General features: G+C 51.9%; 1 protein-coding gene across 2 annotated transcripts in view; it reads left to right on the top strand.

Moving 5' to 3' along the window:
• LLGL1 (LLGL scribble cell polarity complex component 1) overlaps positions 1–17,678 on the top strand; it is a 72,896-nt gene that overhangs the window by 3,922 nt on the left and 51,296 nt on the right. For both annotated transcript variants that reach the window (XM_048868298.2, XM_048868297.2), the window contains exon 2: positions 11,694–11,791. In XM_048868298.2, coding sequence (XP_048724255.2) covers positions 11,694–11,791 — 98 coding nt within the window. The remainder of the gene's footprint in view (positions 1–11,693; positions 11,792–17,678) is intronic.

The following is a 17,678-nucleotide window of genomic DNA, read 5'->3' as shown; positions in this document are numbered from 1 at the left end:
TCCTTGAGGATACAGATGTCTGCATTGCCTGTACATGGAGCCCCATTAGTCCCCTCCCCAAGCAGGTTAAGCTACAAACCCTAGGAGGTCACTTCATGGTTAGGGTTTTGAACTGGATGTCACTGGATTAAGGGCTGCAAAATCCTGGCTGAGAGTTACAACCTCCAGATCTGTCCCTCACTGAGGCTGTCTCCTTCCTGAGGCTCCTTGCAAGTGCTGGGCTTAAAAAGGGAAGAAGGGCTGTCAGCGGTGGCAAGTTTCTCTCCGGGCTGGGCCCAGAGCATTAGAGAGAGAGGCCTGGACTCATCAACGCTTGCAGACATCTGTAAAGGAATCCAGATGGCTCTGAGGCCGAGCTCGGGCACCCATCCTAAACTGCTTGGACAATCAGTGAGTTTATATCATCCCCTCCTGCAGCCCTGACATCAGTTTGTGTTTACAGAACCTTTGTATTCATGGTAAGGCTGCAGATGGGAATAATTCCAACTTTGCCCATGGAACAGCTGCGCCAGTACTGACCCCGAAGTGCAGGCAAGGACGTGAACAGGGCTGTGCTGGAAGAGCTACGTGAGGGTTACTCTCACTTGTAATTGAGGCAAATGCCAATTGGCTCAGTTGGAGCAAACCCAGGCGCTGTGCTTCGGAGCCGCATTGGTGTTGCTGACCTCGGGTGCCTGGATTAGGGTTATTGCTAAATGCAAACTAGGCATGGGCACTCTTGCTCTTCTTGTTCTTCTTGCAGCTTTAAAGGGTTGGAAATAGAGTCGGGTGAAACTTTTCAGTCAAATAGCTTATTTGCCCCCAAACGCTCCAGGCAACTGAAACTATTTGTGAATTTGAATAGTTTTGGCTGAATTAAAAAAAAGAAAATCACAACAGTTCATTTTGATACTTTGCCAGCCAAGCGTTTAACTTTTCTCTCTGAAACACTGGTATGTAGAAATGGAAGTAGATTGGTTTAATTTTTTTTAAGGGTAGACGTGGTGGCTTTTTTGGGTCAAACAAAACATTTCGCTCAACCCAAACAATGTTTGGTTTGCTGAAAAACCCAAACGTTCCAGGCTGGGTTTGACCCAAAGGAAAACTTTGTTCGATTCTGCCACCCGACTGAAAAATCAACTTGCTCATGTCTAGTTGGGAGGCCCAATGCGGCTTTCTCTGTGGAAACCGTAGGGCACGGAGACCTTTGTTCAGTTTGAATAAGGGCTACAAAGATACAGTGGTGTAGGTGCGCTGCTGTGAGGATGCTCTAAGCCAGTGGTCCTCAAAGTTTTGTACTGGTGACCCCTTTCACACAGCAAGCCTCTGACTGCAACCCCCCGCCCCCGTATAAATTAAAAACACTTGTTTATATATTTAACACCATTATCAATATTGGAGGCAAAGCGGGGTTTGGGTGGAGGCTGACTGCTCGCGACCCCGCCATGAAATAACCTCGCGATCCCCTGAGGGGTCCCGACCCCCAGTTTGAGAACCCCTGCTCTAAGCCCACAGGAGAAAGCTCTCCCATCGGCTTAATGCCACCTCTGCAGGAGGCCGACTGCAGCCTGCTCTGCGAAACTACAGGGCAAAGAGACGTTCCTTCACTTTTGAGTAACTTGTCTCCCTCTATCAAGTAAGAGATGAGTACAAATGGATAGTCTGGTTGGGAGCACGTGTGGCTAATAACATGTTATGGCCCCGTCACACGTTGGACGCCAGCCGGCCCTGTCCACGGTGGACGGAATACCACCTAGCTATGACATAACGCTGATCAGTAGATCTCGAGGTGCTTGACGAAGGAAGGTAAGTCTCCTCCCCGTTTCCAGGGGCCTGCTCGCCTTCTGGGATGGCTGGTGGAAGCAGATGGCTAAATATTTCCCAACCCTGGCTGAGGGGGGGCCACTGATGTGGTCCCGTTCCACATGCACGCTGAAGTGCTGACTCAACCCATGCTGTGTACAGACAGCTGTAGCGCGGCTGGCCCTGGGTCGTGTGGCCATTTGCCTCGCCCGTGGTATAGGCAGGCCTCTGTAATCGGTGACACGGGACCTGATCCTGCGGACGATTCTGGTCATAGCACTTACTGCCTGGCTCGTCTCAGGAGGAGCGTTTGCAGGATTGGGGGTGTGATTTTTACCTTGGTATTCAACCAGAGATGTTCAAGGCTGTTGCAAGCTGCAGGGGTGGGGGAGCATGGTGCCGTTCTTGAGTCCCCGGGCAGTTACTCCTGTGCTTGGGCAGTGGTTTTGTCCTGTGCTGGGGAGGCATGGTGAGAGCAAGGTCGCTCTGCGGGCTTGCTGGGGGTGCAGGACTTGTACGTGGCTGGGGTCTCTGTGCTGCAGCAGGAACTTGGTGAGGAGAGCAGCTCTGAGCTGTGTTCTGATCTGCTGAGCGCTTCGGGATAGGATCGTCCACCTGACTTCTATTAAGACGTCCCCCCCGCCCCCACCTTCTCAGCTTGCCTGAAATCTGACTTGTATCTGCTGTAACTAGGCCTAGAGCTTGCGTGCCAGATACAGCTCCTGGGGACGTCGTCTGGCGTGGCCGGGAGGGAGGGGATGTGCTGTAATATGGGTTTGGGTCATAGAGAATAGCTCATTAAGCTGTCGCTCCGACGAGGAGTTTGAAAGCTCTCTGTGGATTTAGTGGCAGAAGGAAGATGTTGGGGAGGGGGCGTGTTAATAGTGGAGGCTTGTAGCAGGATTAATTCACTAACCTTTCACCCTGGAGACCTGTCAGTTAACAAGTAAAATGCGCTGCCTCTGAATCTGATCCCTCGAGGTCACCGACTCTCACGCTCGCTGCATCACTCAGGCAGCCCGTGCACGAGACCGGGCACTGGAGTGGCAGGTACCTCTGATAGCCGTTCCGCTGGCACCCACGGCTCCTTGCTGGCACTCACATGCACCATGCCTACAGCTCTCCTCTTCCTCTCGCTGTCTCCGAGAAGTGCAGAGTTGTCTGACTGCAGACCTACCCTTCCAATACCAGTTGGGGGGTGGGCCCCTGATCCGTGGGGAGAAGAGCATCTCACGGGCAGTGACAGATCCTGGTTCCAGCTGTAGGACCAGTGATCTTCCCAAAGAAGCTGTGTTTCTGCACGGCCCAGTGGCTCAACTCTTTTAGCCTCGTCAAAACACAAGACCGGCTCAGTCCCCTTGGGGTGCTTGACAGCTCCTGGAAATCTGTAACTCACCAGAGCTTGGGCTCAGTAAAACTACAGATGCCGACACCTGGGGAGGGAGTTGGTGGCACTGGGTGTCTCAGTTTGTGTGGTATCGGGGGGCGGGGGGGGTTTGTAGATCCTCTAGCTTGTCATTGATGAGATGGGAGCTCACCTCCCTCCCATCGGACCTATTGATCTGCTTTGGTCCTTCTTGTTGCCCTAGGTCATACTCATGGCCGTGCTCCCACAAAGTCATGAGTGATGTAATCTGACTCCCCAGTGTTGTTCCATCACACCGGGGTGAGGAGCAAGTGACTTGAGCCCTATAGCTATTTTCTGCTATATTTTTGAACCTATATTCCAGATGGCTTAATCAGCAATGGTGCTCCTCTAAAGGAGGGCTGACTATGGGGTACTAGCTCTTTATCCTGTTAAATGGCAACAGAATGAAAAGGGTCGGCATGACTCTGAGGTGGCCGCTCATCCTGGTGCACTCGCTAGTCTAGAGAATGGTGCGTGGGTTATGGAAGAAGGAATGTCTTGAGGATGGAGTGATGGCCACTTGTAAGCAGGTACTTTAAAGGGATCTGTTGTCAGAACTTATTGTCTCTTCATCTCCGTTCTGGTTCTGAAAAATTGTTAAAAAAAAAACCCATAAGAATGACCCTACTGGGTCAGAGCAAGGGTCCATCTAATCCAGTATCCTGTCTTCTGACAGTGACCAATGTCAGGTGCCCTGGGGGAATGAACAGAACAGGTAGTCATCAAGTGATCCATCCCCTGTCACCCATTCCCAGCTTCTGGCAAACAGAGGCTAGGGACACCATTCCTGCCCATCCTGGCTAATAGCCATTGATGGACTCTCTCCTCCATGATTTTATCTAGTTCTTTTTTGAACCCTGTTATGGTCTTGGCCTTCACAACATCCTCTGGTAAGGAGTTCCACAGGTTGACTGTGCATTGTGTGAAGAAATACTTCCTTTTGTTTGTTTTAAACCTGCTGCCTATTAATTTCATTCGGTGACCCCCTAGTTCTTGTGTTATGAGAAGTAGTTACAGTATCTACTTTCTCTACACCAGTCATGATTTTATAGACCTCAATCATATCTCCCCTTAGCTGTCTCTTTTCCAAGGGGAGATATGATTGTTCTGGCCAGTTATGAATTTCTGAAGATCCTCTTTCAAAGTAACCCAGCTCCAAAGCAGCTAGAAATGCAATGCCTCGTTTTCAAGCAGATGGGTAACTCCTGACCAGAAGAATGCACTGCATCTTGTCCAAGTGGGGCCTGGTGATGGCAGCAGCCCTGTGCCAAGACTCTAGTTTGTCAGTTGTTGGCTGTAAAAGCGACCACAAAGAACTAGGCAGAGGAACACAAACTGTGGAATGCAACCAGACAAGAGGAAATAGCTCTTTCCCTGAAAGGCTTTGTATGAAACCAGACAAGGGGAATGGGGGAGGCCATGCTAATTACAGGCGTGAGGCCCCCCCCCCGACTCCTGCTGTAATATTTGGAGTAGTTATAATCGGACTCTCCTTGGGTGTCGTGGTGACAAGTACAGTGAGAACTGGATCTGCTTGAGCAGGATGGGCCTGTGAGCTTTGGTAAGCTCTCTCCAGACTTGTCATGGATTGTCCTGGTGCTGCGGTATTCTCCAGATGTGTAAAGTGCTCGAATATTTAGCCCTCCTGATGGTTCTTCCTAAGCTCCCTAGAAAGATGCACAAAGTATTGTACCCTTGGTTCAGTGTTGTGTCCCCTTAGTGGCTCAATGACCAACTAGAGCAGTGTTTCTCTATGACCGGGCTGTGGACCAGCGCTGCTTCCTGAGATCTCCCTGACACCGTTTAGGAAGGCAGCAAACAGGTCCCAGGTATCAAAAAGATTGAGAAAAATGGAACGAGAGGACTGTTTGCAAGCTGGCTGACAGCACAGAAAATCTGACCCGCTGGCCCTCTGACAATGACGAATCCCTGGCCAGATGGGAATGGCCAGCCGGGTGGGGACAATCCCAACTGCGTGCTTGGCCTCGACAAGTTCTTTATTAATTGGAATGTTCATAGTTTCTCCTGGTTGGAGGGCTTCAAAGCACTCTAGTTTCCTCCAGCTGAGGAAACACCATCGCCACTCAGAGGGCCAAACAGGTCCACACACCCTCCTCAGGTCATGTACAGATCTGTGACAGGGCCAGGAATTTAATGTAGCAGCCCTGTCTCCTGCCTTGATGTCTGAGTTCAGTACCAGATGCAGCTGATGTTCCCTCCCTATCATTATTGTTCCTCTGGCTGGAGTGGGGAGTAGCCATCTGAGTGGCTGCCATGAACTCATCTTCCAAACAGGGTGGGCTGGGAATCGTGTCTGTAGGAAAATGGGGAAGAGCTAATTAATTAGCTTCTGTAAGGAATTCTGTAGCTGGAAATGAGGCAGCAGGCCCCACCCATTGGCTGCTTCCTGGGTTCCTAGTTATCCCAGGACAGTGATCTGAGATTTGAGTAATTAAACCAGGGTGAGACATGCAGATGTCTGTTAAACAGCCGTGCACCTGCCATACCTAGCTCACTTAATTGGTCTGTGGAAACCCATCCAAAAAGAGCACACCCGTGCAAGGGAAGAGCTCGGAGCAGCTGGAGCGTGAGATAAAAATAAAGTGTGTTTGCTGCTGATGGCTCGTAATAAACCAAATCTTCAGCTCCCAGTGGGAGGCGGTTTGAGAGGTGGGAGCATTGGATTTTGGGAGCTGGGGGAAACATAAAATGAGAGATGGCTAACGTCAAGGTGTGTGTGGTAGGGGGCAAGATACTAATCTGCCGCTCGTTGTAGCTCAGAGAAACATAAGGAAGTACTATATGCATCTGCAGTATGTCCTGCTTTAGGTTGAAAGGGAAAGGTTGTCTCCTGGCCCGGCAGGTTGATTGTCTGGGAATACTCTATGGCAGAGGTGGGCAAACTACGGCCAGTGGGCTGGATCCAGCCCTCCAGCTGTTTTAATCTGGCCTTTAAGTTCCTGCTGGGGAGCAGGGTCTGGGGCTGCTCCGCACGGCTTCTGGAAGCAGTGGCATGGCCCCACTCCGGCTCCTACGCGTAGGAGCTTCCCCTGCAGGTCCCATTGGCCAGGAGCTGCAGGGGCGGTGCCTGCGGACGGGGCAGCACACGGAGCCGCCTGGCTGCACCTCCGTGTAGGAGCCAGAGAGGGGACGTGCCGCTACTTCTGGGAGCCGCTTGAGGTAAGTGCTGCCTGGAGTCTGCACCCCTGACCCATTCCAGTGCCACAACCCCCTGCCCCAGCCCTGATTCCCTTCCCACCCTCCAAACCCCTCAATCCCAGCCTGGAGCACCCTCCTGCATCCCAGCCCTACCCCAGAGCATGCACCCCAACTGGAGTCCTAACTCCCCCTGTTCCCCATGCCCCAGCCCTGAGCCCCCTCCTGCCCTCTGAACCCCTCGATCCCAGCATGGAGCACCCTCCTGCACCCCAAACCCCTCATCCCCACCCCAGAGCCTGCACTCCCAGGCGGAGCCCTCACCCCCCTTGCACCCCAACCCCAATTTTGTGAGCATTCATGGCCAGCCATACAATTTCTATACCCAGATGTGGCCATCAGGCCAAAAAGTTTGCCCACCCCTGCTCTATGCAGTGATGTGTCTTAAGGGCTTATATGATCCCCATTCCCATAATATATGAGCACCTTGCAGTCTTCTGTGCATCTGTCCTTGCACGTAGGGAAATATTAATGACCATTTTATAGGTAAAAAGAAAAGGACTTGTGGCACCTTAGAGACTAATAAATTTATTTGAGCATAAGCTTTGTTTGTTAGTCTCTAAGGTGCCACAAGTCCTCCTTTTCTTTTTCCGGATACAGACTAACACGGCTGCTCCTCTGAAACCTGTCATTTTATAGGTGGTGCACAGGCTAAGTGACTTGCCCAAGGTTGTACAGGAAGTCTGTAGCAGAGCAAGGAGTTGAACCTGGGTCTTCTGGGTCCTAACCACTGTGCGCCATTCCCCTCCAGGGGAGTTGGAGGTGAAGCCTCTGGTTACAGAGGGAACTGCATACCCATTTTATTTCAGTGGTGATACCAAATCCTTTCTGTCCTGTGTGGGCTCAGGGGATCCCATAGCCCTTGATGTAGGAGAATTGTGAATGTTTCCCTTCCATTCACCCCTTGTGACTGTGCCGTGTCTTGTTGGGAACAATGAATTATTTCCTTGTGCAAGGGACTTGGGAGAGCTGGGTTGAATTCCTTGCACTCATGCTGTCCTATGACCTTGGGCACGTCAACCTCCTCTCTACGCCGCTGTTCCCGACCTAGACGGTGGGTGATGCTTCCCCTGTGAGAAAGGGTGTTGAGGGCTGTAAATGTCACTCGCTACTTATGAGTAGCTCGTTGGTGTCCTACACTGGCTACCTCCAGCCCATGTGTTTGAGCTCCTCTTCTGGCAAAACAGTTGAGTAGTTAAAGCAAAGACTGTCCTGGCTCAGCCACTTACTCGCTTTGAGACCTTTGGCAAGTCATAGATTCATAGATATTTAGGCCAGAAGGGACCATTATGATCATCTAGTCTGACCTCCTGCACAATGCAGGCCACAGAATTTCACCCACCACTCCTAAAAAAGACCTCACACCTATATCTGTGCTATTGAAGTCCTCAAATTGTAGTTTGAAGACCTCAAGGAGCAGAGAATCCTCCAGCAAGTGACCCGTGCCCCATGCTACAGAGGAAGGCGAAAAACCTCCAGGGCCTTCCAATCTGCCCTGGAGGAAAATTCCTTCCCGACCCCAAATATGGCGATCAGCTAAACCCTGAGCATATGGGCAAGATTCATCAGCCAGATACTACAGAAAATTCTTTCCCGGGTAACTTGGATCTTACCCCATCTAAAAACCCATCACAGGCCATTGGGCCTATTTACCATGAATATTTAATTACCAAAACCATGTTATCCCATCATACCATCTCCTCCATAAACTTATCGAGTTTAATCTTAAAGCAAGATAGATCACTTAGCCCGTCTTTGGTGTATCCTCATTTACAGAATGGAGACCCACATCCCAGAGGGGCTGGGGGCGAACTGATAGCTGCAAAGCACTAGAGACCCTTGGATGGAAGGTGCAGAGGGAGTGTGGTTTGTACAGTGCCCTGGGGCTGAATGGCGGGTCTGCTGGCTCTAGTCTAGCTCCAAGGAGCCTGCATTCCAAACCCTTGCTTCATACTCGGTGACTCCTCTGGCTTGCAGAGGATACAACTCCTGTCCCCTTCTTCCTCCCATGGACTGTGTCTTCAGCGTAGGCCAGCACTAGGGACAGTGGGTGCAGTACTGACTCTGAGCACTAGCAGCAGAAACCATGTTAATAGCCGATGCTGCAGAATCTGTTTTCCTTGGTGTCATCCAAGCAGTCACCAGGCCCTGCCCTACTTAGTTTAAGAAATCTGGGTGGCTTGACAGCAGGGAGCCTAGAGCTGTCTGGCTTGGTGATGACAGGCTAGCTGTACACATGTGTCCCACAGGAGGAGTAACATTGGCACCCAAGTCTTTCGAAGCTATCTGATTGCTATCTTTTAGGGTGGGAGAGAGGGCACATGTGTCCTACTCCCTGGATCGCCTTTGCCTGACTGCTGTTCACTGGAACTCTCCACTTGAGAACATGGCAAACTTTAGTGCTGGCCCCAGCCCTGTTCCCAGGAGAATTTTGGCGATATCACGTCCAGTGCATCCTCAAGAGCAAGGTGACAAGGTATCCCTTTGTCCAGGGTGTGAAGCCCCTGCTGGCATACAGACCCAGTCCCCAAACCTGGCCTTCATCGGGCTAGAGCATTAAGTTGTTCCCATGGCATTTCAGTCTTTCCACTAACCTTGTGTGTGGTGCTGTTTCAGAATATCCTGCACGTAAGGAGATTTGTGGGTCTCTAAATGCCAGAATAGGCCCAGCAGCCACTAGCAAATCAGCGGTTTTACGATTCGTACTTACCATGACGAGATCCCGAGTCTGTTCTGTGTTGCTACTTTGCAGAGTAACCATGTGGGGCTGAGATTTTGGGGAACCTAGTTGCTTGTGCTGCAGCTGGTGTCTGTGCAGTGCATGGTCTTCAGAACAAGTGGTGTGTTTAAGATGGGGCTGATCACTGATTTCTCAAGGGTTTTTGCCAAGCCATCCTCTGACAGGTTTCTGGTAAACTTCTCCCACTACCTCTCAAGCTGCCTTGTTATAATCTGATCGTGTATTTAAAAATTTAGTTGTCCTTGGACTGTAAGTTTACCAAAAAAAATGTTTCTGGCCTTTCTTTTGTACAAGAGCATCCTCTAGTCTGGTCCTCATCTAACTCCCCGCTACGTACTGTTGGAGAAAATACTTTTGCTTTAAAAGGGGCACTTGGCTGCTGTGGGTGACAGATGTTCCACGAGGAAGCAGGCTGTTAAGATCTGCTAAGTGGACGCAAGAGTTGAGTCTGTGTGTGGAAGGTGCAGTTGGGAAGATCCTACAGGCCATATGGTGGTGATATGGCTATGTCTACGCTACAAACTATGTCAGCAAAACGTATGTCACTCGGGTGTGACTATGCCACCACCCCCGAGCGATGTAAGTTCCACCGACATAAGTGTTCGTGTGCATGGCACCATGTCGGTGGGACAGCGTCTGCCACTTGCGAAGGTGGGTTTTTTATGCCCACAGGAGAGCTCTCTCCCATCGGCATAGAGTGTCTTCACCAGACGCACCGCAGTGGCATAGCTGGCTGCAGTGTCACTGTACGTATAGGCATGGCCTTAGTCCTAGAGACAGTTGCGAAGCACTGGGGAGAGCCTTCTGTGTGAGGTGCCTTGGAAATGCCAAGTATTAAATGCCCCTGCTTGGTGAGATGGGTCCTGCCCGTGAGCATTAGGGAAAGGGGTGCTGGAGGCAGAATGAGCTTCCTTCACTTGGGATAGGAGGAATTAACCGGTCTGTATGCTGCGCCTGTAATAGGGTCTCTTGCTGACATCGCTTCCTGGATAACTTGTCCGTTATGAACACTTTTGATGTAAAAACATCCTCTGTTTCTCTGAGTTGGCAGGTGACTGAAGTTCATCCAATAATCTAGATCCAGTTGCTAAGAGGAGTCCTCCCTTTAGCCAGCCCTTATGCTGGGCTGTCCCCTAGCTCTGGTTGCGGGTACCTAGTAGAAGGCCCATATCCCACTGCCCACCTCTGCTTGGCTGCAGGGGACTCCATTCTGTGGGTAAGGAATATATTCCCTGGGTGGTCGCGTTCAGAGCTGCACACTGATTGCCAAGCGGCTGTGAGGGGAAGCGGGGAGTGTTTGCTGAGTGAGATCTAAGATTCATTCTCTTCCTGTACTGTGCTCAGATTGACCCTGACACTTGAGAGAGAGAGCTGGAATTCGGATGCTTGCATGTTGGTCCTGAAAAAAACAAAACAAAAACCCAGTCCTTGGATGGAGCGCTGCTGGGACTGCTCAGGGGAGGTGGGAGGGAGCGGTTGCTCCAGGCGGCTCTTCCAGCCAAGCCTGATTAGTCTTTTCTCTTCTTCCTCCCTTCCACTTCTCCTAAAACCATGGCCTTCCAGGAGGCCGCTGGGGTGGGAGCGACGCGAAGGGAGGCTGCACCTGCACTGTGTGGGCTGCGTCGACTCTTATTAACCTTCCTGAAAGGAAGCTGTGGCCAGCAATAGAAGACTGCCAGCTGTCTAAGGAGTGGTGCTGTCTATCCAGTGCTGGGAATCCCCGCTGCAAAGATCAGGCTGGGGCCGGAGCCGCGGCGAATCTGGTGCTGCCTCCCGGTTACGGCGCATGCAGGCCGTTCAAAAGGCCTCGATGAAGTCAGTGGGACGCACAGTGATTAGCGCCCCCCCCTCCCCACCAGGGACGTCCCGGGACTCGGTAGCTGCAAGGAGTCTTGAGCCGTGGCTCTTAAATTTGGCTGCAGGTTACAAGCTGTGGGGAGATTGGACCTACTGTCTCCCTGTCATGGTCCTGCCAGTCTGTGTCTGGGGCAAGGCCTGCTTCCCACGTAGTGGGCCCTGATCCTTGGCTGAGCCCTGTAGGGGTCGTCACAACACAGGTCCCTCTCTGAGGAGTGGGGAAGGAGACATCTGGCCGTTTTCAGACAATGCCACGGCTCAGGCTTGGCCAAGGGCTCGGAATGTTAGGTGAGGCTGTAGTCCATGTGGCCCTTGCCCAGCCCACTGGGGCAATGGGGCAACAGAACTGCCTGGCACCGCTGCCATACCCTAGTAAAAAGACTTTCAGGCAGGTGCTCAAGGGGGAGTCGGTCTCCGAGCAGCAAGTGAGCATGAGGCCCTCCCCCTTCTCCCCAGCATTGCAGGGAAGGGTGGCACGTAAATTGCGAGATCTTCGTGGGCCCCGTAAATAGGGATGCCACGGAATGTCTTTTGTGCGCGCGCTGTCCAAGCCCGTGGAGGCAGCTCCGGGCGAAGGCTTTGGGATGGGCCCTGAGCTGCCACCGTCTCCGCAGGCTCATAGCGAGTCAGTCTCGCACCGCTGAACTCCGTGGCGTGTGACGCTGTCCCATTTCTTCGTCTTCCTCCTAGACTGTGGAACATGGGTTCCCCAACCAGCCGAGCTCTCTGGCCTACGACCCCAAGCTGCGAATTATGGCCGTTGGCACCAAATCGGGAGCTGTGAAAATGTATCCTTTCTGGGCCACTCTCTCGTGGGATTCTCTGGAGAAGGGCGGAAGGTAAGGTCGCCTCCTGCCAGCTGGGGGGCAAACTTGCTGTAGCTCGTGGGCCACCGTCCAGCTACGCACGGGCCTGATATGGCTGCTGCACATGGCTCCGGGGTTGTGTTGGTCTCATTCAAACTCTTTGGCTAATTGTGGACGCTGGCTTGGTCTGCTCTGTTCCCCTTGGTAGGTGCTAACTAAGCATTTCATATGGTGTCTCAAAATACCTTGCTGGCCAAGCAGCTGGGACCTGGGGGGCGGTGATCCAGCCTTGGCGCAGACAGAAGCATTCCTTACGGGCTTGGGAAGGTGTTGGGACCATTCTACGCTTGGGCTGTATTTCAGCCCAGCCCACTGCGGTTCCAGGATCAGTATGGCAGCTGATCTCGACACAGTAGCTCATCTGCAGCTTTGAAAACTGGAATCTCTGGCTGAAAGCCTGTTGTGTTGGTTGGGACAGCGTGGTTTCTTGTCCCATGAAATAGCTTCGAGTAGCGTGAGCTTCCCAGCGGATGTCCTGGGGCTCGGCCCCTGGCTGACTGCATTGTCCAGAGGAGAGTGAAAAGTCAGGCTTATGGCACAGAACTTTCAGTTACTTTTCTTGTCTCTGCAAAATCTCGCAGCCATGATTGCAACCAAGCTTAAGGCCTGGATTAACTGCTTCCCTTCTGTGCCCGCCCAGGGCCGAAGGCTGCAGAGCATGTAGCTCTGAAGGACTCTGCATAGCCCTCCTGGAAGCATGGCTAGGCTGTGTCTTGAGCATTGTAACCCACTGCGAATGGGTGTGTTCTTGCTGTACATGTGAGTTTGCTACTACCTGGCTTCTTGTGGGTGTGGGTTGTTTATACATATCTAAAACTTGGAAAACATGGGTGCTGTTCTGTTCCCACCTTTTTTGGCAGGTGAGCGTGGAGGGGATGGGGATGGAGCAGAGTGGCTCGAGGTGGGTGGGAGGACAGCCAGTATCTGGGTAAGGCATATGTGTGGAGAGGGTGTAGATCTTAACCTACTACCTCTCCAGCTGTCTACATTGGAGGTAGTGGTTGGAGCACAGAACTGGAGCCCAGGACCTCCTATCTCTGACAGATCCCTTCATTCATGGGTCCTCGCTTGTGCCTCTAGTTTCCCCATCTGTTAACACCATCATCCCTGTTTTACCTCCTTCCCAGGGGTGTTGTTCCATAAGGGTTAGTCACCACACCTTGGGGGTGGGAAGTGAAGTCATGGCTGCATGGGCCAAGTTTGAGGTTGGGGTGGGGAAGGCTGCTTGTGCTCCAGAGAGGGTGCGCGGGTGGGAGCGCCCGCCCTCTCCCTGCATGGGTGTTGCTGAAAATAGGTCTTGCCAAGATTCCAGCCTCTGCAATCAGCTGCCTGTGCGGAGCAGTGACTCAGAGTTGATCCTCCAGCTCTCAGCAGGAGCATAGCTTTTTCCTCATCTAGCAGGGCGGGTGATATTTCCGACTCAGTGCATCGCAACCGGCCCTCTGATAAATAGCCCAGTGGCCGCATATGGGCCTTGGCTTGGCAAAGTGGTTCTAGAAACGAGTTTGTGGGTAGGGGCAGATGTGGAGGCAGTGACCAAAAGGCAGCCTCGCATCTGATACCAGTGAGCCGAGCCTCGCCTCGCCCGAGCTGTGCCATGCTGTCCTCTCCTCCTGCTAGGCTAGCGCATCTGTCTACAACTGTGGTGGAAGTGGCTTTCCCACCATGCTGCTACTTTCTGCCTTTAATGGACGGGGTAAAACAGTGTCCCTGTGAGCCAAAGGGGCAGCTTCGCTAAAGCTCTTGGATCTCCTTCAAGCGTGGCAAACCAAACGCCTCTCTGCGGCCCCTCACTTCAAGCACAAGCCTGCTCCATTAGCATGACCTGGTTATAGCTTGTCCTGAGCATCAGGGATCTCTTCATGGAGAGCCAAATCCAGTGCCGAGATGGATCTCTGCAGCAGCTGGGCTGTCTGACTCTGTGTGAGTGTGTGTTGGACGGCCGAGTAGAGGATAAATCCAACTCCTCGTTCCCAAAGGGTGGGGAAGGAAACAGCTGAACTTGCTCAATCTTCAAAAAATATGGAATGTGAGTTATGAAGGGAGTCCTCCTCCGCTCCTAGTAGACATGGTGTCATAGCTCACCATGGAGCGGTGCCCCGGGGACACTGACATTCCCGGATCCTGCTGGTGGCTTGCAATAGGGAGAGCGTTCACGCTCGCGCTCCTCCTCTGCTGGAGGCTTCCTCGCCGCTTGCCTCCAGCTCTCTTCGCGATGCCGTGATACCATTCATTTCCTCTTGCCAATGGCAAGTCGGGATTGAGCAGTGATGCAGGCTGGGGAGAAGGAGCAGATGTGTGTGTTTCTTCCTCCTCCTCCTCCAACAAACCTTCAGCCTAGGGGTTTATTTAAGGAACACAAACTGCAGGTTGAGGATGGCAAATTGCATAGGTGGCTGGGGAGAGCAGGGCTGGTGGACACACACTGGGCCAGCTGCTGTCTGGGGTGCCAGGTGTTTGGTGTTTAAAGCTCCTTGACTGGTGTTTGCCTTTTTTGTTCTTCCACCTCTGCAAACAATCAGTGAGGAACGTAAGCCTTGAATGGGGACCCTCGCCTGCCAAGTGGGCCTACTAGAAGCTGTAGGGGTCCCTCCCCCCTGATCAAATAGGGCAGAGTTATTAGACAGCAAGATCTGGTGGATAAGGTACTGAGCTGGAGCTCTGGGTTCTACATAGATTGGCAGGACTTTGGGACAGGAACTGTGGGGGTTTTTTTGTTCTGTTTGTACAGGGCCTAGGACAGTGGGGTGCTGACCCATGGCGGTCTCATAAATGCTACACTGATACAAATAATAAATGTGTCCATGCATGGAACGTACGAGTATATGTCCACTTAGGAGCTGGATTTCTCTCTGAAAAAATACATGTATGACCAGCTTAAACTGCAATCAGTTAAATGCTGAGGCCCGCTCGGGCTCGGACAACACTTCTTAGCAAATAAGCTGTTTTGGTTTGTTTTTTTTCTCCAGTGCAGAGAAAAGACTCCTCTCTAGAGGCAAGACATGGGCCCAAACCCCAGGCTTAGAAATGGGGTGTCTGCATGCGGTCTACCAGCGCATCTCGGCGAGATGCCGCTCTGCGTTTGTTTTTATTACTGTTGTCTGGGAGCCCCAGTAATGGACCAGTATGCCCTGGACAGCAGCCTAGTGACTTGGGCTGGCGTTTTCAGGGAATCAGGACGCAGCCTTATAGGGAACCCTTTGGGAAAGGAGCCTCGGAGCTGGGAAAGGCCAACTGGCTGCCCCTGAATTGAGCGTCTGTCTTGAGCTGTGGTAGGCGGGAGGAGCTGCCCCATTGTATCCAGGGCATCCTTAACCAATCTGCTCCACGTAGCCAAAGGCACTCAGAGGAGAGGGGAGCTGGCAAGTTCTGCGAGGCCTGGCAGAGAGCGTCCTTTGTTGCTAGCTGTGTGGGGAGACTTCAGAGGGCTCGCTGGCTGCAGGCCAGGAATCAATTTGTCCCAGGGGTTTTGAGGCCCTGTTCTCCGGGCTCCGCTCCGCAAGAATGCGAGGGGGCGTTTGTCGGAAATCGGTCGGACGTGCCGGACAGGGCGAGGTGCAGAGCTGGCCCTGTCCTGGCTGTAGAATCTCCTCCCGGCGTCGCTGCTGGTGGCTGTGTCCATGTGGCTGCTCTGCACGTGGGGGGGGAGGAAATCGAAGAGCCAGGCGCTGTGTGCGCACCCGAGAGGGGCTCCCTTTATTCAGCGTCCTAGCACAAAGCTGGCATTTTTTCCCATTGTTCACCAGGTCTGAATGCCGGCCCAGCTGCGATGTCACTGGCCACGCAGCCCAGAAGATGGCTCTGTTTGTCCCCGCAGCGGAGAGCTTAGTTGACAGGCACAACAGACTCTGTGTGTGTGTGTGTGTGTGTTGGCACCAATCTGCTGCCCTGGCAACTCCCTCCCCCATCCCATGCCCCAGTTATACAAAACTGACCTAGGAGCACAGATGCTTGTACAGGTAGAGTTTAGCTCTGTAGAAACTCTGGCCTGGCCTGGCCTGAGTTGTTCCTTACTTGATGGGGGAATAAAACGTTCCCTTCCTCAGGAGTTGTACTTGGGCTGGTCCACGTTAACCATACGTGTACTGGTGGCAGTTGCCCGACTGGCATGCAAATAGCCATCGGGATGGTAAGCGCCTTGGGGCAGGGACTGTCTCTGTTCTGTGCCGTGCACCCCTGTGGGGTGATGCACAGTAACAGTGCCTTTTCCTCTCGCTCCATCCTGGTTATGATAGCAGCGTAGAAGCGCCTCTCTTCACTGCCTGAGGAAAGCCAGCGTTGCCAGGTCATGTAGCCTGTATCTGAAGCTATTGCTTTTGACGGGGCTGGCTAGAGCTGCTTTAACATCGGCTGGGTGGATTGTACCCAGCAAGGAATAGCCTCAGTTGGGTAAGACTGAACCAGTGGCAGTGGATAACTTAGACAAAGTGAGTGGCTTCCCGTTCCCCTTTCTCCCGATCTCCAAGCCCACTTCTCCACGGGAGCAAGAGCTCGGTCCGGGAGGGTCAGCACCTGCTAGCTCAGAGCCACTGGCGGAAGCAGGATCCTAACTAACAGGCTGCACTGTCTGTTTCCTTCCCTTTTGTTTTAAACCTGCTGCTTATCAATTGAATTGGGACCCCTGCTTCCCGTGTTGTGAAGGGGAAGATAATGCTTCCCTGTTTGCTTTCTCCACCCCAGTCATGATTTTATAGACCTCTATCTCAGCCCCTTCCCCCCTCCTCCCCACAGTTGTGTCTGTTCCAAGCTGAATGGTCCCAGGCTCTTCAGTCTCTCCTCCTACGGAAGCTGTTCCATCCCCCTGATCGTTTTTGTTGCCCTTCTCTGTACCTTTTCCAGTTGTGAGGGGGCGACCAGGTCTGCCTGCAGTATTCAAAGCATCAGTGTCCCTTGGATTTATACAGTGGCATTTTATGTAATAGTTTGTCTGTCCCTTTCTTAATGGTTCCGAACATCCCGTTCCCTGTTTTGACTGCCGCTGCATACTGAGCAGACGTTTTCAGAGAACTCTCCACCATGACTCAAAGATCTTTCTCGTGTGGTAACAGCTGACTTGGACCCCATCATTTTGTATGTATAGTCTTGGAAAAAAATAATCCCATGTGTATTACTTTGCAATTAGCAACAGTCAATTTCGTCTGCCATTTTGTTGCCCAGTTTTGAGAGAGCCCTTTTGTAACTCCTAGCAGTCAGCTTTGGACATACAAAATTACTCAAGATAGTTATCATCTGCAAACGTTACCACCTCCCTGTCTACGCCTCTTTCCAGATCATTTATGAATCTGTTGACCACCACTGGTCCCAGTTCAGATCCTTGGGGGATGCAGCTATTTACCTCTCTCCACTGTGAAAACTGACCATTTATTCCTACCCTTTTTTCCTATCTTTTAACCAGTTACTGATCCATAAGGGGGCCTTCACTCATATCCCATGACTGCTTACTTTTTGTTTAAGAGCCTTTGGTGGAGGACCTTGTCAAAGGCTTTCTGAAAGTCCAAGTACATCATATCCGCTGGATCACCCTTGTCCACATGTTTGACCCCATCAAAGAATTCTAATAGATTGGTGAGGCATGATTTCCCTTTACAAAAACTCTTGTCCAACAAATTGTGGTTATCTTACGTCTGATAATTCTGTCCTTTATTATAGTTTCAGTCAATTTCTTAGTACCGATAGGTTTACTGGCTTGTAATTGCCTTTTTTTTTCTTTTCTTAAATCTGCATTACGTTTGCTCTCCTCCAGTTATCTGGTACAGAGGCCGATTTAAGCAATAGGTTACATACCACAGTTAGTAGTTCTTCAATTTCA

The sequence above is a fragment of the Caretta caretta genome, chromosome 10 (genome assembly GCF_965140235.1).
Source record: "Caretta caretta isolate rCarCar2 chromosome 10, rCarCar1.hap1, whole genome shotgun sequence".
In the NCBI taxonomy this organism is placed as follows: domain Eukaryota; kingdom Metazoa; phylum Chordata; order Testudines; family Cheloniidae; genus Caretta; species Caretta caretta.
The sequence above is the reverse complement of the archived record's forward strand: the minus strand, read 5'-3'. Positions and strand labels throughout refer to the sequence as shown.